This window comes from Megalops cyprinoides, chromosome 15, assembly GCF_013368585.1.
Source record: "Megalops cyprinoides isolate fMegCyp1 chromosome 15, fMegCyp1.pri, whole genome shotgun sequence".
Taxonomy (NCBI): domain Eukaryota; kingdom Metazoa; phylum Chordata; class Actinopteri; order Elopiformes; family Megalopidae; genus Megalops; species Megalops cyprinoides.
The window spans coordinates 6,360,001-6,384,801 of record NC_050597.1 but is presented as its reverse complement, the minus strand read 5'-3'; the positions used below and the strand labels follow the sequence as shown (position 1 = coordinate 6,384,801).

General features: G+C 48.6%; 1 protein-coding gene across 2 annotated transcripts in view; it reads right to left on the bottom strand.

Moving 5' to 3' along the window:
* Positions 1 to 24,801, bottom strand: part of LOC118789968 (spectrin beta chain, non-erythrocytic 1-like) — a 105,890-nt gene that overhangs the window by 24,641 nt on the left and 56,448 nt on the right. For both annotated transcript variants that reach the window (XM_036546740.1, XM_036546739.1), the window contains 13 exons: positions 18,094 to 18,245; positions 13,408 to 13,581; positions 12,856 to 12,947; positions 11,629 to 11,709; positions 10,791 to 10,906; positions 9,226 to 9,338; positions 8,528 to 8,715; positions 7,470 to 7,587; positions 6,603 to 6,761; positions 5,467 to 5,769; positions 4,700 to 4,853; positions 3,436 to 4,306; positions 1,020 to 1,157 (listed from right to left, as the gene is read on the bottom strand). In XM_036546740.1, the coding sequence (XP_036402633.1) occupies positions 1,020 to 1,157; positions 3,436 to 4,306; positions 4,700 to 4,853; positions 5,467 to 5,769; positions 6,603 to 6,761; positions 7,470 to 7,587; positions 8,528 to 8,715; positions 9,226 to 9,338; positions 10,791 to 10,906; positions 11,629 to 11,709; positions 12,856 to 12,947; positions 13,408 to 13,581; positions 18,094 to 18,245 (2,659 nt within the window). The remainder of the gene's footprint in view (positions 1 to 1,019; positions 1,158 to 3,435; positions 4,307 to 4,699; positions 4,854 to 5,466; positions 5,770 to 6,602; positions 6,762 to 7,469; positions 7,588 to 8,527; positions 8,716 to 9,225; positions 9,339 to 10,790; positions 10,907 to 11,628; positions 11,710 to 12,855; positions 12,948 to 13,407; positions 13,582 to 18,093; positions 18,246 to 24,801) is intronic.

The window sequence follows — 24,801 nt, the reverse complement described above, 5'->3', positions numbered from 1 at the left end:
ATACATCAGTCTACCAATGATTTCATGAGATCATTAAAATTTATAATTGCTAAAAAGGCTACTTTAAGTATTAATGAAAAATCAGAGAAAGAAGTTGTAGAGAAATGTAACATACAGAGAGGACTACAATCGAATTCTACCTCTCAAAGAACTGCCCTTCTAGTGAAACCCTTCGCTGGACTAACCTGGGCCAGCAACAAAATTATAAACGTGTAAGGTGAATTAATTCTACTCTACAACATCAAAAATAAACAATGACTTCAAACATGTGTCAATGATAATATTTTGAAAGAGACATTGAGCGAGACAGAACAATACTGTTCTCTCCTTGTTTTCTAAATTCCTCTAGCATTTGCCATTATAGAGGATTCCAGCAGACAATGTTGTGCAATGGATGATTGACCGTGTGTGGTATCACATTTAACAAACATGGTGCAACACACCAACTAATGCTACGAGGTAGCAGACTGTGTTGCACACAGGAGTGTTACCGTTTTCCGTAGTAATGAAGGGCCCATTTGGATGCTTTGTGTTTGTTTTGGAAGGTTTGGCCACTAATGTGCAGAACACAGTGATCACACTTAACAGCCACTGACAAAAACCATCACGCTTCCCTCCCACCCTCCCAGAGACTTCTCACATCTCTCCCTTTCATCTTGGAGCCCGATGAAAATTAGTCCCTGCTAATGAGGTGTTTTGACATTAGCCGTTTCACATAGTGTTACATAAAGCCAATCTCAACAAGCTCTGTCACGGTTTAAAGAGCGCTGATGGGCATTTGACCAGAAATGTCAGAGGTGCCGTTGTACAACCTCTACGCTACACACATTTATAAATGAGCTCCAACAGATGAGAGGGCAGCGATTTTAATGAGTGGAAGCTTGTGTGCCTTTGCTTTGTTGCATTTCTAACACTTAAATCAAAGTTCCCACAGTCACGTCTCTCCAATATGTTATTTGTCAGCACAGTACAGATATGAAGGCCTTGGGTGAAGCCTGGGGGTAAAGTTGGCAGGGTACCTGGTGTTGAGTTTGTCTTGTTGGGCTTTGATGTCCTTCTCACTGGGGTGTCCACTGTGGATCAGCTGCCTGGCAATCTGGTTGACCACAGCCACGCGTGACGCCTGGTTGTTCATCTCTGGTTCTAGGCTTTCAAACCTGGGGGTGATAGGACAGAGCTTAAATACACAGGAAATGGCAGCACATGGAAACTATGCAGTTACTCCACAAATGAAATCATATTGGAACGTGCTATTCGCATTAACAGACAGTGTTTTGCACTGAATTGTAATGTTACAGATGCTGAGACATGGGGAAAAACAACATAAAATCAATCAAGATTTTTTTTCTTTCCATGTGGTGTTTTGCTCTTAAACACTGTGGGAAACAAGATCATTTTTGACCAAACAGGAGCAAGGATACTACCACTACCCACTGCATTCTGCTGAAGCTGTTGTTTTTGCACTGTGGGAATATTTAACAATCTGGCAGAAAGCAGAGCCTTTGGTTTTAAAATATTGTGGTCTTATTTCCCTATTGAAGTCCAAACTATAAAAAGCACATTCCCACACTCCGTCGCTGCTGTGAGACTGTGCGTCAGGCGCCATTTTTAAAGGGGTTGTTTAAACTAATCACCCCAAATTTTCTGGAAAGCAGGTGTCAAGCGATAAACATGATCACAGGAAACAAAACTTTCAGCGACTCACTGCCTACAAAATGTCTCCACCCATCAATAAAACAGCACACATTTCAAACATTTCACTGTGGAACCGCGGCGATTCTTTGACTATGACAGGATGGTCCGTAATAACAAAGTCAAAGTTAGCTTTTAAAGAACAATAATGCCATTCATTACAATAGCTTTAAAAACAAATTTGACTCCTTGAATACCTCGAATACCGTTGCAATAGCTCCAAACAAGCTAAGTCAACGGGTCAACGGGCAATGACTGTGTGTTACGCTATACACAAACTATTCCATAACAGGCAGCCGTTACAACAAAATGTCAATCTAATGTACACATAAAACACAGATGAGGACCGTCAGTTGCTGGCTATAACAGAACATTGCCCTGGATAACGGGGTGAGCTGGCCGGCCTGTAATGCGTGTGCAGGTGTTCAGTAATCTCAGAGAGTGACTGTGCTGGGGGAGGGAACAGGCATGCATGTAATCACTGCATTTCCCTACCCCTACAGGGAGACAGACATCTGCGGGATTAACAGCTTTTTTTTTTATTGATGTGGAGCTCAGGAAAAACATGATACCCCACTAGAGGCTGTTCTCTGGAAAACGAGGGTGCAGTTCACTTGCGAAGAGGCACCGTGACTCAGCCCTCCACAGACCGGATCATCACTCTCGCAGTTCTTTCTGCCACAGGTGGGAAGTGGAGCGGTTTGAATTTAAATATAAAGGAAAACGTGCGCTACCGCATTTCCCAGATGCCCTTTGGCTCTGCTCCGCATATTAACATAGTAATGAACTTCACATGGGTGCAAAGTGCACAGCGGATCACTCACACCACGCAGACCTCAGCCAATTAGAGCCCTGTTGTTATTCTGTTTTGGCCTCACTGTCAAGGCAGACCGAGACAATGCCCGGGCCGGATAAGCAGAGAACGGACATCTGTTTCTGATACTGGCCGCAGACACCGCGCGCCCTCAGAGTCAGCGCTGTTCCAGCTGACGTATAATTCTGTGGCAGCGTGGTTTAACTGTCACAGCTGCGCCAGGAGAACATCGCGTGTTGGGTAAATATAATCCCCTCTCCAGCACCCAAAGTAATTTCATTTTGAAAGCCTGCTTCAGAATGGCATTCCAAAGACCCTGTCATTCATACATCTGACTGTGGCCGTTTTCTAAAACGGGCAAAAGAGACTGCTTAGCCTGTTATATTTACATACTGCTAAGCAGTGCACCAAGTAAACATCTTTACAAGGTTGGCTGAAGAATGCTTGATTCATCCAATCAAATGCATTCCCTTCGTTCACAGGGAGAAAGCCTCAGTGCCCTTGAATAAAAATACCCCTTTCAGGATCATGCTGGAGGTGTGCTGAGAGCGGCTGTTACAAACTGATCTGTACTTTGTTGCCTGCAGGCTCATGTGTAAATATACACATCTGGGAATCATGCTGACAGCGTGTGGGTATGGCTGGTGTGAGCTCACCTGTACTTTGTTACCTGTTATAGGCTGCAAATATACCCCTTTTTGGGATTATGCTGTCAGTGTGTGGGAGTGGCTATCCCAAACTCACCTGTGCTTCTTTACCTGTAGGCTCTTGCACAAACATACACTTTTGAGGATCATTCCTACAGTGCGTACGTGTGGCTGTTCCGAACTCACCTGTCCATTGCTACCCGCTACCTGAAGGCTTGTGTGTAAATGTACACCTCTGGGGATCACTGTGACAGTGCATGCGTACAGGTGACGTGAGCTCACCTGTGCTGAATGACCTCCAGGTCCTCCAGCTTCTCGGGGATCTCCATGGCGTTGAGCCACTGCTCCTTCTCGTCGATCCACAGCTCGCAGGCATCGGCCTCGCTGGACATCTTGTAGAGGGCCAGGGCGTCCTGCAGGGCCTGCTTGCGTAGCCTCGTCAGCTCGGCCACCTCGCCGTAGCGCTCCTCGATGCCCGCCAGGCGGCCCTGCACCTCGGCGGAGGCAGCGTGCTCCCCGGGCAGCGCGCGGGCCTGCTCGTGCAGCGCGTCGATCACCGGCCGGTAGCTGGCGATCTCCTCCGCCACGTCCTTGTGCTTCTTGACCAGCGCCTGGGTGGAGAACTCGTCGTGGCCCACGTCGGAGCTGGACACGATGCGCAGCACGTCCAGCATCCAGGCGTCCACGTCGTCGGCGTCGGCCTGGAACTGGTGCAGGTTGCAGGCCTCCCGCAGGCGGGCCTTGCGCACGGCCGACAGCTGCTCCAGCGCCGCCCACTGCTCCTGGACGTCGCGCACGCGCTCGCCAATCTTGTCGGCGCCGAAGTGGGCGGCGGCCACCATCTCCTGGCCCTCGCGCAGCGCCTGCTGCAGGGGCCCCGCCCGGCCGCTCATCTCGTCCTCGAAGGCCTTGTGCTGGCTGAGCAGCCGCAGGACGCCCGTCAGGTCCTTACCGCAGTCGTCCAGGGACAGGATCTGCTCCTTCTCGCGGATCCAGCCCTCCTCCTCCGCCATCTCCCAGAAGAACTTCCAGAGGCGGCGCGACTCCTCCAGCCGTGCCCGCCGCTCCGCCGCCAGCTGGCACAGCTCCTGGTAGCAGTACTCCATGTGCGCCACCCGGTCCCGGATCACCTGAGGGTCGCACGGCTTGTAGCCTGGGGGGGGCAGAGGGGGGAGGACAGGTGAGTGAGAAGCATGAAAGGAAACATATTCACCTATGAACTTATGGACACCTACATATGAACTTTATGAAGCTGTTACGTTCATCAACTTGAATGGATGCACTTCTGTTATTTTGTGCAGGAGATCTCTCTGAATAAGGGCGTCTGCTAAATGAATGTAATGTAATGTAATGTAATGTAATGACAGCAGGTGTGGAATCATTTGGCCTCAATCTCACCTTTTCCTATAAAACCATGTTTTTAATCCATGTTACACACTACCAGGTGGTGATATTTAGGGTCAAAGGTCAAGACAATGGGTGACGCACACCGCGCCTGAGGTGAGGGAAATGTGAACGTTTCTGAGGCCCCGCCCCCTGCACTTACCGTCGGTGTCGATGGCGAACTTCTGGGCGTTGGCATTGACGGCCTTGACGCGGTCTGCCTGGATGGCGATGTCGGCCTCCACCAGGGCGTGTTTCTGCAGCAGGTCCTCCACACCCAGCAGGTGCTTCCCGTAGTCCTGGGACAGCAGCAGCATCTGGGGGGTGGGCAGAGACTGGGTCACTCACCCTGCTCACAACACGCTGCAGACTTTCAACACACTCATCTGTGCTGTCACCCCATCACCCTGACCTGAGCCTGGCTGGACACGGAGCTACACATCACATCATTTCACTGAGAGTGGTATGCATCTACCTATTTGTACTTCAGTTCAAGGTACTGCAACTTGAAACAAGCAGTTAAAATCGTTGCAGTTATTGTAGCCAAATTCCCAACTTCGAGCTTGCTCCTCTGTCAGGCAATATGACCTTTGAACTACATTTCACGATGCACAGCCCACAGATTTTGCACTGCAGACCTCACAGACTTGGCGGCAGTGTGGCATGGAGTGTGGAGCAGGACTTGTAACCAAAGGGTTGCTGGTTCAATTCCCTGCTGGGGCACAGCTGTTGTACTCTTGGGAAGGGTACTTATTTCCTCAGTAAATACCCAGCTGTATAAATCGATAAAATTGTAACCTATGTAAGTCACTCTGGATAAAAAAGAGCGCCTGCTAAATAACCTGTACTTGTGATTATCATAATGTACCTAACCCAAGACCCCCCAGATATGATCTGCCTCCCCCTAGTGGACGGGTCGGTGATACGCGCCTTCATCTCGTCCATCCAGTCCATGATGTGCAGCATCTCCTGGAAGACCCTCTGCAGGCCCAGGTTCATGTCGAGGCGCTGGCGGCGGGCTCGCAGCAGCTCCAGCAGGTATTCCCACAGCCGCATCACGTTGTCCTTGCGGGCCGTGATGCGCTTGATGTCGTGGTAGTTCTCCGCCTCCAGCTCGCGGGCCACCGCCATCACCGCCTGCACGCGCTCCTCATACGCCGCGATGTCCGTCTCGATGGCCTCGTGCTTCTTGGTGGCAGCCTCCACTGCTTGCAGGTCAAAGCCGAAGTTGTCCTATGTGGTGGGGTGGGGGGTTAACATAAACAGTTAACATAAACAGTCAAAGGTCCCGAAAGGCCCAGTGCTAACAAGCATGTACATAACTTGGTATACCATAATCCAATCTGGTGCTTCAGGGTTTTAATATAATGTAATCTGTTTAACATTTGCAACAAATGGGGAGTATTTATGAAGCATTTATTAAGCATTTATGAAGAGGGAAGGCAATAATTACTCTTTGTAATATTCATGCTGGGAAACAAAAAACTCACTGTACACATTTCACATAGATTACATATCAGTTTTGCTATTTGTACTTTGCTGACTTGTGTCCTATTGTTCTTTCCTTCGTACAGGCACTAGAGGGCGCTAGTGAACCAATCAAGGTTTCTGATATTTAGCAGGGTTAGGAGCGAACTGTAGCAGTCAAATGATATCACTTATGCCAAAAGCATTTGCCTCAGTTATGGGTTGATTACAAAATTACATTAAGCTGGGAGATATGTAGTACCAATGTGCAGGAAATCTGGCATCCATGCATAGTGTTCATGGTATCAGCACTCAGTGTGTATATTCAGTAGGCAGAGTGTGTATCAGTATATATTACCAGTGATCAGAGTGCATATTATCAGTGATCAGGGTGTGTAGTATTAGTGTGTATCATCTGTGCACAGAGTGTGTAGTATCAGTGCACAGTCTCAGTGGGCAGAGTGTGTAGTATCAGTGTATATTATCAGTGATCAGAGTATGCAGTATCAGTGCGTATTAACAGTGCGCAGAGTGTGTAGTATTCACTGTGAGCAGAGTGCACAGCATCAGTGAACAGGACAAAAGGTACCAGTGTGTACCTGAGAGACTAGGCGCTGGTTCTCACTCAGCCAGGTCTCCCTCATGGCGGCCTTGCGGTCGAACCGACGGGCCAGCTGCTCCAGCTTCTCCTGGCGAATCAGCTCGGTCCTCAGGGCCAGCTCACGTTCATGCTCCGCCTTCTCCAGCCTCTCCCAGGCCTGCATTGGACCGAACACAGGGCGGGGTAATTAAACCACGCCCACTATACCCTTGTAAGGGGTACAGGGCACCACTGGAATTTCCACTGTGTATTATAAACAGGGTTATGTTTCCTATGCACAACTGACGCAGCAAATCTAAGGTCTAACTAAAGGTCATTCTAAGCCTATTGGGGAGATGAACAGGGAGTTGAATAAGGAAGCATATTATACATGGTTTACACCACAAATCAGTGCTGGGGTTGAAAGTTGTTAAGTGGCCTACATATTTTTGCACACAGCAAAATGTTAACAGTTAACACAGCAACAGTTGATTACTGTCATTAACTGTCATTTAACACACTCTTACCGAGAGTGACTTAAGAGTTAAAAACTACACAGAGGACAAGGTGGGTAAGTCTAAGGAATGTGACATACTGACATACTGACTCATTTTGTGAAAAATTTTCCTCATATAAACACTAAAATCCTCATTAATGGGACAGTGTTCAACTGACACTCTACTCATTTCAGTAACAATGCTTCTGAAGGACACAAAATCAGTGCATAGCTTTGTACAGACAATTATCCGCTCAGATGCGAGTGATGAAAGGCTTAGAAAGTGCTTTTTGTTAGCTTATTTCCCAGGGATTCGAACCCGTTGGATGCTATAGCAGAGACACAGCACCGGGGGTGTGTCTTGCATGCCACGTGACTAAGGCCACACACCTTGTTGATGTCAGAGATGAGCTTTCCTTCTCTGGGCATGTAGACCTTCTGATTGTTGGCCCTCATCTTGCTCTGGATGGTGAAGAGCAGCACCTCCAGGTTGCCCTTCTCAGTAAACCTGAGGACCAGAGGAGCATAAAGAGCCATTATCCTGCCCTTTGCCGTCTTCTGACATTCACACAATGTCCCGTTTCTGAGGCACAGAGAGGTCCTTTGTGTGCTGCCAGGGCCGGCACACTGTTCCAAGGCCGAGGGGCCTTCTGCTCATCATTGTCAAGGTTACAGAAATACTCTGTATCATACTTTGTGTGTGTCTCTCTCTGACTGCACTTTCATTCAGATTACGGAAACTGTGAGTGTATATTTGTGCGCGCGCGCGTGTGTGTGTGTGTGTCCGGGGGCATCTCTTTTGTCTAACTTTATCCTCCATTCTCCTTGTGAAAGAACTCCTTCAAGCCAAGGACAGCTTTGTCATTTCTCAAGTCCAGTGGGAGGCAACCCTCTTATCTCCCTTTTTTATGTCTTGCAAAAGCAGGCCACAGAAAAGTGGCCACAGATGTAACATGGTCCAACCTGCCTCAGGGCTGATTACATTTGAACCCTGCTCCAACACAGCTGATTCAAATGATCAACTCGTTATGAACTCCTAAAGCTGCTGAATAACAAACTGATCATTTGAATCAGCTGTGTTGGAGCAGGGAGAGATCTAAAACATGCAGGACAAGTGGCCCTCCAGGAGAGGTTTGGACACCCCTGCTCTAAGGTCACAGTCAATATGGAGTAATGGGTAAGATGAAAGACCGGGAGGTTGCAGGTTCAAATCCCAAGTGAAGAGTAGAATAGGATGCAGATGACCTACATGGTCCAAAGTGGTGTGGTGCTAAGGCAATACCTTCAGAGACCCTGCTAAGCAACTAAATGTAAATGAACAATCTTTTCCCCTCCATAGTGAGAGTGCAGCTGCGCAACCAGGACGTGTGAGAAGTGTGAGCTGTTTCTGTGGACACAACAGCGGGCCTCAGAGCACATCTGCGGTGTGCTGCGCTTCAGATACGCACTTGGGCGGCTTTTCCACCGTGCGGTAGGTGTTGAACGCCTGCAGCTGCTGCTGGACTCCGACCAGCGAGTTGGCGAACTTGCGGTTGTTGAGGATGATGATGGTCTGCTCGATCCACTCCAGCAGGTCGGACGCCAGAGACTCGTACTTCTCGATCATGTTCTCAGTCTCAATGGCATTGTCCAGTACCTGTACCCAAGGAGAAGACCAGTGAGAATGGACCAATCACAGCACGCGGCTCCAGCACGAATTACACACTACAAAGCTGGCTTGGGCCGCAGATGTCTGACTGGCTGACATAATTTGCCATTCTACAGTTTTCAAACATACTACATCACACTGCATTATTCAGATATACAATATCATACCACATCATTCAAATGTACTATATCATAACTACACAACAACCCCATACAACCCCAACAGAAACTCACACAGCAGTAAGTATAAATACAACATACATTGACCATCTCTGAGGATAATGACATCCTTGCTGTTTTGGGTTCATTTCATTACCATGATGCTTTAGGTAGCCCTGGAGCACTGTGGGGCTCAGTGACCCAAGAGGTAGGCAGCATGAGAAATCCCAAAAACAGTTTCCTCCATACTCACCTGAAACCCTGCCACGCCCTCTCCATGCTCACCTGAAACCCTGCCATGCCCTCTCTACGCCCACCTGACCCCCAGCCACGCCCTCACCTTCCCAATGCGCTTGCCCTCCACCTTCAGCGCCTTCATCTTGGAGAAGTAGTGGTAGTAGGTCACCACATAGGTGATGATGGACTTCTCATCAGGGTGGTCCACGCTGATATCTGCCACACACAAGCACACAGTTACAAACAGATGCACACACCACACACACATGGATGCATGCATGTAGACACACAGACACATAGACAGAGACACATACAAACACACACACACACACACACACACACACACACACACACACACACACACACACATACACACACACACACACACACACACACACACACACAGAACACCAAAAGCAGCCAGCACCTTGTGCCATCATTGCATGAAATCATATCAAAAACATTCCCAATATATAAATATATATATATTTTTTTTTTTACTTATCGCATTTCTTATTTCCAAACGTCAACAGAGACATTGGACAAAAGCCCGGGGCTTGGCTTCCTGGCTCCTCCCATAGAGAAATGGAATTTATTTAGAGGGAAACCGATTTGAGAGACGTGTTTTGAGACACAGCGTCTGAGAGGCAGAACAATGGGTCCGGGCTTTCTCACGCTCTCCTAACTTCACCCGCTCTTTGTTGTTCACTCCGCACGCTTCTGAAGAACCGTACGGGGCCATAACAGTGATATGACATGAAACATTTATCTGGGTAAAATGTCTGCTGTTCAGACGACGACGCGCACAGATGCCTCCAAATTTATCACGCTGGCATGTGGAGCCGTCGGCTGCAGTGGAGGATTGGGTCTGCGCCTCTGTAATTACACCTCCAAACATTTGGTGAAAACCCTTGCTGCGCGGAGCTCTGAGCAGACGTTTATCCCTGTTACTGCCAGACACTGCCACTGTAAAAGAACCTTCCCCGCATTTACGAACGTAAGTCAAATTTTGTAGCATCAGGAGGGACACAGGATGGATGAGAGAGTAAAAACTGCCTTATTCAATGACACTCGAAAAACCTTCACACAGTTTATAAGCATACGATGCTACCACTTTGACCCACAAACCTGTTTTCTGATTCATCGTGCATTAGCTCAATGCAGGCATTATTAACTGGTCTCTGCTGTTTTATAACCAGACTGATATGCGATAAGGCGGCCATATTTTATATTATATTTATGTGGCATTTATATGGCATGTCTGACCAGATCAAGAACCTAAGGTTAACAAGTTGTTTTGTTTCAGGCCATGGTTAATGTTGTTAAACTTCACAACTTAAAATTCTAATTGTCTGGGTCTATTCCTGGCTAACTTGCACCGGCGCTTGGTTACTCCTCCTCCAAAAATGAGTTTCTGCTGTGCAATCTCAGCGACACAAAGAAGGAGCTACAATCTTAATGAGCCTGAAGATATCAGTCTGCTGTGTCGCCCGGTTCTTATTTAATAAGTCATAGAAGGACCGAAACAAACAGAAGAGGAAAACCAATTAGACCTGCTGAATTTGTCATGCGCGAGTCATTACAAAAGCTTTAAAAAGCCTTGAGATAGATCTGCGAGTGATTGGGGGGGGGGGGGGGGGGGTTCAGGGGGTAGGTAACCGGACTGACCCTCGGGGTCCAGGAGTTTGGTCAGGCCCAGGTGCTGCTCAGCCAGGTTGAAGGCATTCTGCAGGTTGTAGTGGGCGTTGGACTTCTTCAGCTTGTCAAAGTCGATCAGGTCGGGTCTGTGCAAATACAGCGAGACAGACAGTGAGCTACTGTATGTGACATTAAGGCCCAGTACAGGCAAAGAACGCGAAAGTAACGAACTCCTTCCTACTTAATCCCACCGGTTTCCTCTCGCTTTCTTGTAAAATGATGCGCTGCACACCTGTGATTGCGAAACTTAGCTTCCCACACACTTCCTGTCTTTGTCAGGTGAGACGTTCCAGGCTGGTTTCCCAGGTTAAATGTGCTGTACCTCTGTTTGTTAGGTGAGCCATGCCAGGCTTCTGTTTGCCAGGTGAGGTGCACTGTACCTGTCTTTGCCAGGTGAGGTGTACTATACCTGTCCTTGTCAGGTGAGGTGTACTATACCTCTCCTTGTCAGGTGAGATGTACCAGGCTTTTATCTGCCAGATTAGGTGCACTGTACCTGTCTTTGTCAGGTGAGGTGAGCCAGGCTTGTGTTTGCCAGGTGAGGGGCATTGTACCTATTTTTGTGCCTGGAAAGAGCCACGCTTAACTGTGTTTGTCAGTCTGATTTACCTTACTTTTGTCAGATGAGGTGGGCCACAACTACAAAAATACGCATAACTGTGTTTGCGGATAAGAAGTTTGTGGTTCAGTTGTCTCAACCCTGCGACTGTGGTTCAGATGTGTCGCACCCATGTCTGTGGTTCAGATGTGCTGTACCTGTGTGGTTCGGATGTGCTGTACCTCTGTTTGTGGTTCGGATGTCTCATACCTGTGTTTATGGATGAGGGCGTTGAAGGCCATGCCATCACGCCAGCTGGTGGTGAAGTTGTGAATGTTGACATTGGGATACCTGCAGAAAGCGGAGTGTAAAAAAATAATAAAACACACGTCATTTGAGCAAAGGCCAACATATTCCAAAAGTTAAAACTCACTCCAGCCTCCCACACTAATCTGCAGCTGATTTTAAATTCATTGTTTAGCAATGACTCCCAGAACCCATGACTCCCCCTTCAATGGCCCACCCCATGCTTTCCCACCATCCAGATAAACAAGAGGGACAGTCACAAGCCTTATCAGCCCTGGGTAATTTTCCCCTTCACCCAAGGGCACGAAGGCAAATAAGGCACAATGCATCTTTTATACAAATATTCCCAGTTTCATCCTAATGACCTGACACAGTTTTAGAGCTTTTTATTTACTGCTGAGTTATTGCAGTCTCCTCTTTCGAAAGGCAATGTAATTATACAGTAGCTTATGGCTACAGGCCCTGCAGATGAAGGTCATGTTTTCAGCCACGAACTCTCCCTGTGATTTGGGCGATTGTGCTGTGTGCTGCCCACCTCCAGCCAGGCCAGACACCATGTCTGCTGCTTAAGACCTGGGCTTTATAAGGCTTTACTGAAGCCCGGCAGAAACACGGGCTGAAATTTTGTTTCAGTCTGGTGTGTGATTCAGAGACCTTGTATCGGGAACAAAACACGGGGCCCATTTCAACGCCAAGCCGTGTTGCTCTGTAATAGCCCACATGTGCTATACTGCAATGTAGGAGACTGTGCTGTTGTGTAATGGAGGTAAACTTTGCTAACAGACTACACCAAGCTGTACTAAAATCGTGGTTCACTGTGCCGTACTATAATCGCAGTACACTGTGCGCTAAGAGTGCACTGTGCTGTACTGTAATGGCGGTACACAGTGCTGTAACACTGTTCGCTGTGCTGTCCTGTGCTGCGGGAGGCAGGTGCTGTACTGTAACGGAGGTACACTGTGCTGTACTGTAACGGAGGTACACTGTGCTGTACTGTAACGGAGGTACACTGTGCTGTACTGTAATGGCGGTACACAGTGCTGTAACAGTTCGCTGTGCTGTCCTGTGCTGCGGGAGGCAGGTGCTGTACTGTAACGGAGGTACACTGTGCTGTACTGTAATGGCGGTACACAGTGCTGTAACACAGTTCGCTGTGCTGTCCTGTGCCGCGGGAGGAAGGTGCTGGCTCACCCTGCAGTCTTCATCTGACACCACAGCAGCAGAGCATCCTTGGCAGACTTCTTCTCCTTGTTATCCTCCGTCTCCACACTGATGTCCTGGATCTGTCACACAGTGAAACCGGAAACCGGAGCTCACGCAAAGGCGTCTGTCAGCGTAATCCTACAGCTGCCACCACTGTTGCCCCCCCCACACAGTCCTGAGCACTGCACTAACCCACCCCTCAATACTCCGCTATGACAGCTCATTTATTTACTGCTCAGATTCACTTTGAGCATCTCTGAATATACAGTAGCAGTGTAGAAAGGCTCACATTCTTTTAAATAGAGGACCAGAAAATCAAAAGTCTGTTCTACGTGGCTCTCCTACATAACCTTCCTAAATTTCAGTCATGAGACTGAAATTGCCCACACTGAAACATACGTGTCTGTGTATTTTATTGTATTCTATGTGTATTTTAAGTGTCTGTTTCACCTTCAGATATGTTGTGCAGATATATTATACTTTGCCTTCCTTGTCTCAACGCACTGCGACCGCGGTGAGGCGGCCATGGGAGATGCTCACCTGGAAGCGGAGGATGATGGTCCAGATGAGGCCCAGGGTGAGGCGGTGGTTTCCGTCGACGATGTCGTGGGAGCCCATGTTCTCCAGGTGGACGCGCTGCTCCTTGAGGAACTGCAGGGCCTTGTCCACGTTCTCCAGGCAGTGGATGCGCATGCGGCCCTTGGTGGGCTTGGGCTGGTGGGCGGGACGGAACGTGGCCGTGTTAGTGACATCACAATGCCTGCTGACCACTCAGAGTTAGCACCTGCGTGTGGTGCTTACACTCCCAAACCAGTGCACCTGTGCCAATTCATTTATGATGGCTATGACTGTCGCACTGAGGTTCCACTGCAGAATCTGCAGAGACTATTCCCATTACGTCATTGTCATTTAGCAGATGCTCTTATCCAGACCAACTTACAGATATGCAGGTCAGAATTTTATCCATTTATACAGCTGGACTTTTACTGAGGCAACTGTGGGTTAAGTACCTTGCCCAAGAATATAACTGCAGTGCCACAGCAGGGAATCGAACCAGCAACCTTCTGGTTACGAGCCCTACTCCTTACCCCTACATCTCACTGCTGCTGGCTGCTACCACTCAATTCAGGAACTGGTCTGTGGGTTTCTTTGCTAAGCTACACATGAATTTCTACCCTGACAGGGTCCCAATCACCAAGCAATGGGTCAGCAAGGAAAGCAAATTGGGCAATTGCACAGAAAGGAGAAAGTCACGCAGTGACAGCCGACACGGAGCAGACTAGAAAGGAATGTGACTATTGCAAGAAGAAACCGCGAAAATGACCTGGACCTTTGGGAAGCGTGCTAGCATCTGGATTCTTTGGCCTGAAAATTTGTTCTGGAGTCTGGAGGCGACACACAGCCTCACGGCAGCTTCCTCTGGGGCGTGGCCAGTGGTGACGTGATTGCAGTGATTTACGAGACTGAGTGCCATTACAGGCAGAGAGAGGCCCCATTGGGAGGACATGACACAGCCGACTCCAGACAATTATTGAGAATGCGCCTGTACTCTGGCAACACAGACATTTCTTTGTCAAGCACATAATGCCACTCGAATTTAACTGAGCTCATTGTGAATGCTTGGGACTCTTGTGACATTATGCAGCAGGAGCAGCAACATACATGTTAAGTCAGTGTTACGGAAAGAGGACCAGCTGGACACTACTGCACTATACTAGAGCAGAGCGTGCAATTACTGGGTATGTAATTATACACAGTTGGCTGTAATGACAAAACTCCAGGCTCCTAATGTAGACGCACATCTGACTGACCCATTTAGAGACAGATATTTAGGTTACAGCTTTAGAGTCATCCAGGACGGGGCAATTCACAGCAGTGTATTTGAAGTGCAGAGAGGGAGAATTCCAGTGCGGTTTGTAATCTGGGCCATGTATGTGGGGACGCTGGTGCCTGCACAGGTGTGAGCTCTGAGCGCGAGAGAAAGCACCTGGGTGATAAAGATATGCTGCGCTTACAGCACCCGGGGAGAGACTTTGGACTGGGGGTGGCACCAGACATCCGCAGGGGGAGTACGAAACGCCCACAGCAGGAGTGGGCGGCCCCTTGGGCACCAGCCAGCCTGCAGGGGTTTGCCATCATGTAGACACCCAGGATTTGGACAAGTAGGACAAGACTGCCTGCTATGAGACTTAGACCAATGAGAGCTGGTGAGCGGCAGCCGTGTGGGCTCTGATTGGTGGACTCCTGTGGCGACCCGTCCAATCCCTCTCCTCAGATTTCTCACGGACGCCACTGCCGCAGTGCCGGAGAGGCTCATCGAGATGCCGAGCACACACACCAGCACGCAGCGAACTCCCGCCCACGCAGCGATGACGTCAGCACTTCCCACGCAGACGCGGGCGCCTCCAGCTCACTTCCCTCGGGTTAGGAACAGCGTGCCACGTTACTCACAGGTGCGCTGCTTCCCGGGACATCTGAGCACACCGAGCGATACCATAACCACACTGCACGATCAACCCTCATCTCACGCTGCAGTCTGGAGGAAAAAAAAACCCACAGAGCCTATGCAGGTGACAGTTTGTCAGACACGTCACCCAAAGCAGAGCCAGCCTCTGACAACCCATTTATGATAGCTGTGTGGCCTTTGGCTGGAGAGTCCAGCTGTCCTCAGGTACAGGTTAGGCCACGCAAATGCGCAAGTAGGGTCCCCTTGGAGGGAGGGCCAACTGGCTTCACATCAAGGCCAAAAGACTGTGAGGGCACAGCCCTGCAGGACTAGGAGAGAGTGAAAGTGGGGCCCTTCAACACTAGGACAGTGTGAGGGCGGGGCCCTGCAGCTTTAAGAGAGCTTGAGGGTGTGGCGCTGCAGTCCCGGGCCATACCTCTTTTTCACTCTCTGAAACAAACATCAGGTGAGCACTCTGCTGCCCTGTCCTTGACCTTTAATTCATCACACAAAGACAGCTCTAAAACTATCCCTGAGACTGATCGGGCAGGCCAGCGAAGACACTGAGAGCGAAGAAGCTGACTTTTAGCATGGTTCTGTTTTCAGGTTTTCTGTCGAAATCTGTCCACCGTCCTCCCTCTACCCCCCACTCAGCAAAGCATGCTGGGTGATCTTCCTTTAACCAGCCACAAGCAGTCCTCTGAAAGCCATGGCTTGTTTCCACGTTTTCTGAGGAGTCATTATAAGGACATTCACAGTGAGTTGAACTTGTGGTCATATCGTTCTCACACTTGCCCCGTGAGCCAATCACACGAGGCCCCAGTCTTGGCACGTTCAACTGGGAGTCACAAGGAGGAGAAGGCAAACTGAAAGTGGCACAGACAGTAATCTGCCTTTAATTGCAGGTTCGATTCCAAGACTGTCTACACACGTTCGTCAGAGGGCAGCACTTTCTAGGAATGGGGAGGGGGGTTTCCATTAAGTCAGGGAAATTGTTCATCAAAACCCCCCAAAATCTGAGTCAATTTTTTCTGAGGCTTTGACTCCTTTGAAAAGGAATCGTTTGCAAGTCACTGCTTTGTGAAGTGGGTGATTCACTCCTTTACAACACAAATAGCCAAGCAGGGAGAGCCTGCCAACCAAAGGTCATGGTCTGGAGCAATAGTATATGGCGTCATTCTAGTAGGCCACAGATATGCGCTGCAGTTTGCCAATCTGCTCTTTTATTTACATTCCCTGTGAAGCAAGTTTGGACAAATTAGTGAAACTAAAAATCAAACAATAGCGTGGCCTTATCTTGAGACTGGTAATCATTGCCTTGGCAGCCTTAAACCACCACAGGAGACATTCATGCAGCTATCATGAACCTACTGAAGACACCTCCCTCTGTGATGTCTTCACATTTTCCTCTTGAATGTCATAGACTTTTCCCTGTGACATCACATCACCCTGTATGTTGCATGTGTCCTTCTGTGATGTCACACCACTCATTCTGTGATATTAAGGGTTTACCTCTCTTTTGGCCCTAACTTGCAGTGAATTTGGTCAAAGCAGCTTACATTATACCTCGGGGCACGAAGTTTGCACATCTGTGGAAAGATCCCTTTCATTTTACCTAAGGAGCATCACTTAGCAATTCATCTGACTGCCGAGTCTGCATGTTGGTTTGTACCACTGCACACTGCTTAGTTTCATGCTGGATTGAGGTTAGGCACATTTTCACTGTGGTGGTTTGACCTTGAAAGAGTTTGTACTTTTAACCTCTATGTTTTTCAGTAAATCACCACAGGCAGCTGTGATACTCTTGCGCCCACAGAGCATGAACCATTTGCTCATACAATAAGAATCAACACATACGCAGTCATCAAGCAAACTGCACCGACTGTGCAAGGACTTTGAGGGCTACAGGCTTGAATAATTTCAAAAATCAAACAGACTCAGTATGTACCCAGCTATGATGTAGCCATTATACTTCAAAGTACACAGAAAAACATAAAGATTCTGGGTGTATGTACTTCTGTGTGTGTGTGCTTCTCGGTATGTGTGTGACTGTGTGGGACTGTGTACGTGTGTGTGTGTGTGTGTGTGTGTGTGTGTGTACACATGTGCCTGCATGTTGAGGTTTCCTGCACTACACAACAGGATTCAGGTAACACAACCCCGAAGATGCCCTTGCAGTCTCATAGGCCAGTCAGCAGACACTGTGCTGAGACAGAGTTACTCATTCACCAGGACCCAAGAGCAAAAGCAGGCAGCCTGCCTTCCCAGAGGATTCAGGGCATGGAGTCATGCCGTTAAAACACATCCTGCACCTCTCATCTCCCGCATTCACTGTATTTAATCTATCATGTGAATGAGTGGGACATTTTAAACTGCTTTTCAGATTAAATGATCATGCTGTTCACTCGTTCTCGGTCTGCGCATTTTATCAAGTGGCCTTCAGCAGAGATGTAGAAACGAGGGAAACAAGACACAAATGCCCTGGTTTCACACCAAAGCAGAAAGGGTAATTCAGCTTCTCTTTCATTTGTCTTTTTTCCATTAGGTAGTTTTATATTATTCAGGTTTTTTATATTTATGGGTAATTTCTTATTATTTGGGTATTTTCATTTTAGGTTTGGGTTATTTCACCATCATTTTACCATTTTTCGAAAATGAAGATTTTCTGAGGACTTTCAACAACCTTGGGGCCCTGGCAGTGATCTATTTGTGAGGTCATAGAGGGGGCAGGGTGGACTGGTTGTAGGCGGGGTTGTGGGCGGAGCTGAAGTCAGACTCACCAATCTCTCGCCAGACAGCACCTCCAGCAGCTTGATGAGCATGCGTCCATCACGCAGGTCCATGTACAGGTCTGTGATCCTGCAGGACACTCGGGCCAGGTGGGAGTTCACCCATTTGGTGAAGGTCTTCTTCTGTACGGCCTCACGCTCATCTGAAGGGGGAAGGGGGGAGAGAGAACAGCATTTACTTTCATTTCTCAGCAATGTGCAGAGGAAGGACCATGACTGAAAAGCTTTGAACACGCAGGGGCAAGAAAAGCCCTTCATGCACCACAGCGGTGAAGTCAGTGTAGTGGAACGTTTGGTCTTGCGTGTACACGTCTTTGCCTCTGAATTTAAATGTTCTCCACCAAAACACCAGGAGGGAGAAGCCAGGACTGTTCCTGTTTACAGTGGGTGGGTGCTTGAATTGCCCCCCTCCCACTTTCCTGAAGCACGAACCCATTGGGGGGGTTGGGTGTTTTGATCATTCCAAATATTCCTGTTATTGCTTATTCCTCATGTAAACTCTGGTGACCATTGTTCTCTGATGTACTCTGGAATGAAAACATTCCCCCCTGTTCATTTCAGGTCATACAGACACGAGAGATTGACTGATTGACAACAAAACTCTGAGACACATTATTTTGTTTCCTCTCAGAGTGCCTTCTCTTTTTTCTGCCACAACAGATAAAAACACACCAATGCTGCCATGAACACATTAGAATACCCATATCTGTCAAAAAAAGAGCACTGACAGACACAAGGGACTGGCCCTGTCCTGTGAAAACTGCTGAGCTGGCATCTGATTGGCCTGTCAATTACAAAACCCCACGCAATGCTCCGCCTCCCAGGAGCAGAAACTGCTGCTAGAGGAAACGTTGCCCTCAGGCCAGGTCAACGAATGTGCGTTCTCGCTCAGGACGGGCTGTCCCACATCACGCCTTCTCGCCCCACTGCGGAGGCCGTAAACATGGCCCGCGGCGACGAGCAGCACCAACCTGCAATCGCCAATCCTCAGTCACACCTGGATAAAGCTGTCCGGGTAACGACCTGGTTCAATCCTCAGCATCACCTGGCTAACGCAGTCCAGGGCAATGCTGACACAGAGGAGCTTTTGTCTGGCTCCCTCAAAGGCCATCACTAAGGAGACCTGGCTTTTTTAGGGGAATTTCATAATGTCGCCCTCGGGGGCTACTGGGGACGGAGCTGCAGGGGATTCTGGGATGCCTGTGATTGTGACACAGCAGTGGAGTACAGCAGCATAGCCATGAATTAGCTGTCATTAGCTGCAACCTACAGGGCATCATAAAGGGCACCTGCCAGAGTGATGGAGATCAACTGAAAACTTAAAACAGTTTTCCGTTTCCCGCTTGCACTCGGCATTAAGCGCTCCCTGCTGAATGCAACTGAGTTAAGCATGTGCTAGACAGAGGTCACACTGGAACCAAACCGACGGAGTCAAGGCGGCTCTTAATCTACAGAGGCACTAAGCACAGGGATGGATCCCCTCCTAGACTTCTAACATGTGGTCCACACAGCGCTGGTCGTTTCTGTATCCACTCCCTATGTCTGCCAGGGAAGGACCCAGCTCGGCGGGCCACGCCCCTCCCAGGCCCTAAGCCCCGCCTCTGGGAGTGTCACATGATATTCCAAGCAGCACAAACATTACCATATAGAGGGAGCTTCTCCAGTCTCAGCAAGGCCGGGGAGCGCCGGACAATGGAGCCCCTGTTCTCTCCCTCCGCTTCTGGGGGGCTTCTGGACTCTCCCGGCATCTGGTCTTACCGTTACACAAACACGCTGGTCTTTTCCCAGACAGCCATTTCACACCGCCTTTAAGGTTGTTCATCCCTTTAACTTTCACTTAAACACAAAGCTTAAACACATATCTACGCTTCCACCAGGTCAGCCTTGACTGGTTTTAGTGTCTGAAGCAGAGCTGAGCGCAGATGATACACCGTCTCTCCACAACTGAGTGTGTAATGTATTTAGTTTCATGCCCGGTCATATTCAGACATACTTTTGCACTGTGGTAACAATGTGGCTACTGTTTCAGACTGGCCACTATTGATTTTAGGCATGATTTAGAGACAAGGTTGAACTGACACAGACAGGGCTGCTCAACCAGACTTTACCTCAGGGCATCTCTTTCGAAACACAAAAGCATGAGCCCTCTGGAAAAACCAACCATTTTTATGTCAAGGTAACAACACCAGTGGTCTTCACAAACACATCCCTGCACATGTCTGAAAGTGTAGGTTTGTGTTTTCTCTATGTGGAAGTCTGTCTTTGATGTGGGCAGTCGGCAGTAATTTTTATACTTCTGAAGTGCCACGATCATGCATGGTGACCATTTCCACCATCAAAAGCTGTCGTAAATCGTATTTTAAGGGTAGACAACACAGAAACAGGAACGCGTGCGTAAACAGGGTTACGCTCCTAAATCTGACATACGCCTCCCACGCGACTCTAAAACGCACCTCAATCAAAGTACAGCACCCAGCCAGAAACGCGAAATAAAGCTCGAGTTATTAATAGACGGCAGATTTAAACGCAGGAAATGGGTGGGGTTGGCCGCATCCTGCGGGTTTAGTAAACACAGGTTCCTCGCAGCGGGGGTGGGTGGGGGTGACATTTGGACAGACATCTCGCCTTCGATGCGCAGCACAGGAAAGAGGAAGCTGCAGCGTTGATAATAGAAAGAGGGGCTGTTATCTCTAACCCCCGGCTGAGGGGGAGAGGGGTGCAGGGGGGTGGGCTTCCCTTCGTGTAAGCCCAAATAATAACAATCCGAAATCCTTGGAAGACCGGCTGCCGACTTCGAGGCCCCTTGTGGAGGTCATGGCAGCACAGTGCAGCACACCAATATGGGTCTCACTTTGGTGCTCCTCTCTTTTCGGCCACTGTCCCCAGCTGCCTGGGCCTGCCTGGATTTCTAGCACGCAGTGGTCGCCCTCTAACCAGGGGTGCCCACCGTCTGGAGCCAGCGTGGTGTGTGTGTGTGTGTGTGTGTGTGTGTCTGGTCGGGGGGATTTGGGGGGATGGGGGGGCCGCCATTACTCCTGGCGCGAATCAAACCAGCTGTGTTAATTAAGAGACGAGGCGGTGGCGGAGGCCGACCGCGCCGGCTGACAGGTGGAGACGTAATTACACGCTGTCACGGACCCCGCCGCTCGGAGCAGCGCCGCCGCCGCCGCCGGAGAAAACACGCTCGCACCAGGCACGTTCATTCCCTCCCCTCGTCCTTTCCTTTCACTGATCAGGCACGCTCCGACTGCGACACATCACCTCAAGGGCCTCCAACATGCCATTAGGTCTGCCATTATATCTGCTTACTATTACAGCCCGCCATTATATCTGCTATTACATCTACTTACTACTGCAGCGCGCTGCTATAGCGACGATTATCTACTTATCTGCTTGTGGAGTGAGAATGTTAAAATGGAACTCAAAGAAAAATAAAAAGTGAAAGTAATTTAAGCCGGTTAATGAGTAATCGGGAAAGGAAGGCCTGGAGTTATGAATATGACGGCTTGCTTTCTGGCGGGGATACTGCACTAAGGCGGCGCGAAAAAAAAAAAAACCAAACTCGACAGGAAAGAGGCACAGATTCCTCCCTGGTCCTGACAATACAACTGAACCTCTCACAGCGCACGCACCTCTGTCGGGAAATTCACCTGGCAAGGGACTTTCCACAAGCCCTCACAGGAAAGAAAAACACACACAAACGCGCACGAACGCACACACACACACACACTGTGTAGCAGAGCCCTTCCTGGTGTCCTCATGACAGAGTCATGAGAGCGGTGTGCGTGGGGCCTCCGGGCACACTGACAGAGAGACAGAGAACGGGGAGAGAGAGGACATAACACCACCCTCCAGAGAGACCTCAGTCAGAGGCACAGTCATCACCCAGAATGATTATATCTATTGACTCACTACTGTGTAAAATCCAATTTTTCTAGTCAACCGACAAATAGAATCACAAGCAAAGCCAGGGTGCTTTCAGAAACATTTAGGAATTTAAAAGAAAAGCAACCACAGTGAGAGTAACAGATTACCGATTCGTAAAGAAGGTGTTCATTGGAAAGAAGGAAAACAACTGTTATGGAGAGAAAAACAGAGTGTGGCTCACCTCTGAAGAGGAGAAATACATTACTGCCTCTTTCCCCTTTAACCCAATTCCTAACAGATGCACATGCCAGTGTATGAAAAAAGGTCACTTATGGCAGTTAAAGAGGTGATCCCAAAACCATTACCCATGGTGCTTTGAGACAGCACGGCCCCCGGCACATACGAAACTGAATCAATTCATTCCTCACCATTTCAAAAGTAACATCTCAATGACAAGTGCGTCTTAGATTACTGCCCTTGGCTTACTGATGATGCTGAACAAACCCAAGTTTATTTTTAGTCTGATTGCAGAACCAGTCTAAATTTATCCATTGCAAGACTTTTAAAAAATGCAGAGGACAAGTTGTTTGGTCAACAATGGCATCTACACAGAGGCTGTCCCCATGGGGCGTGGCTGGGGCGTGACATTGACCTCCTGGCTCTTTGTCCTAAAGCTGCGAGAACAAAGAGCTATTCTGGCCTAGCCGAATGGAGTGTCTCAACATGACCAGCGCTGGCCAGGAACGAACTCTCTGTCAGTTTTTTTCATTTATTTCTGCCTGCAGACAACAGTACAGCATACTAAAACACAGCCATATTTCAGGACATTTGCACAATAGGTCATATTGCATTTGTAATGAACAAGGTGGATTATGTGTAATCTGTATTATTAAAATGTCTTATAAAAGTATTGCCATTCTATTCATATACCATACAGTTTCATTTTTTACAATTATCTACGTAATTACATCTTTGTCTTTGAACTACATATCAGTCAAATTAACGATAAACGGCATATACTGCAGGAAAAGAGACAAAAACCAACCCTGTTTTGTCAATAAATAGTGAAATAGTGAAACTAGAATAAATAAGACATTTTTCATTCTAACATCAGTCCATAAGGATGGGATAAAGAGTAAACCCACAAGAAAATAAATGAAGGCAAAAAAAAAAAAAAATCATTACGCCATTTATCAGTATGGTATTCTAGGAAACATGGCCTTCCTCTTTTTTTTTAAGAAATAAACACATTTTGCCAGTCTCATGGTAACCGTTCCACCGGCTGTGGCTTTGGGTGCGCACCCTGCCTCCCACAGAAACACTCTCTGAGATTTGAGAAGAGAAAAAGGGAACAGTATCCAGCTCTCTCTGCACTGATTGAGTCCAAACAACAAGTCTTTGCCACCACTGTTTGTCATCTTTGCCACAGACTGTATCATTTTCTCTATTGGCCATCACCTGAATAAACAATCTTTCGTTTGCTAAGAAACCCAAAATTTACACAGGCAATTTAACAGGCAATCTTCATTCCTGATGCATTCCTCAGTGTCTACCTCAGTGACAAGGGCACTGTGTTAGCACACTACCGGGAAACAATCTGGCAATGTGAGGGCAGAGTGAGGCCCACCACGGCCCTGTTCAGTTCCAGGCTTCCTCTCTACCCTCCCAGGGCTGCACCAGGACAGGGAGGGTGGGTCAGGGGGGCAGGGAGGCTGGAGTGTCTTGCATCAGACAACATGCACTTTGGACAGCCTTTCGCCTTTTGCAACTATGTGGAGCTCCACCCATCTCTTACAGGAAATCCTGGATGAATGTGCCTAACTGTATAACTCTGTGTGTGTGTGTGTGTGTGCGTGTGTGTGTGTGTGTGTGTGTGTGTGTGTGTGTGAGAGAGAGAGAAAGATAGAGTGAATGTGCATTTCAGTGTGTTTGTGTGTCCGTCTTTGCGTATGTCTATCACATAAAGCAGGAATTTTTGCGTGCGTCTGCATACGTGTATCAGAGAGAGTGAGTTTTTGTGCGAGTAGGTGTGTGTTCTGTGTGTGCGTGTGTGAGTGGAGCGCGTAAGCTTACAACGCTTCAGTTATATTACTGATCTCTCCAGGAAACCACAGGTTTACCACAGCGTGCCTTGTGGTGAGCGTTTATTTAAGCTGGCAGGCCAGAGACAGGCAGACAGACGGCCGTATACAGGGACAGCGGAGCCATTTTCGTCACGTTGCTCTGACCTCCTGGACACAGTCTGCGCCTGTGCCGCACCCAGCTGGAGGGGACAGTCAGTCGGCAGTGCCACCCCCTGTGCCCAACACCCAGGGCAGTTATCAGCAAACCACATTCAGGTGATTAATACTCAAGGAATGCGTAATACCACTGAGCAAACGCGGCCCCTCCTGGAGACAATCAACTGACATAGAGACGACTGGAGATACTATTTCTAATGTATGGGGACACTTTGGAGATAAGGCACCCTATTTGACGAGAGGCAACGGAATGCCAGATTATCAAGGTGTGAAGTGGCACTTTTCCACGGCGTGTGTGTGTGTACATATGAGCACGCACGTGGGTGTGTGTGTGTGTGTGTGTGTCTGTGTGTGTTCAAGTGATGGTGCAAAAGTGAAGGAGTGTTCTTCTGTTAGTGCTCTTCGCCCTAGGCGCTCAGGTCGCAGTCCTGCTTCACCGGGTTTGACGGGGCATTGTGACCCCCCCCCATCAGGAAACCGGCCCTCAGACTTCCAAGGGAGTGTGGGGGAGGTCACAGGCTCTTTCACGCACCTCTCCTGCTTCCTCCGCAACCTCAGAGCGTGAGCTCAGACAGAGCTCTGACTCCAGGCT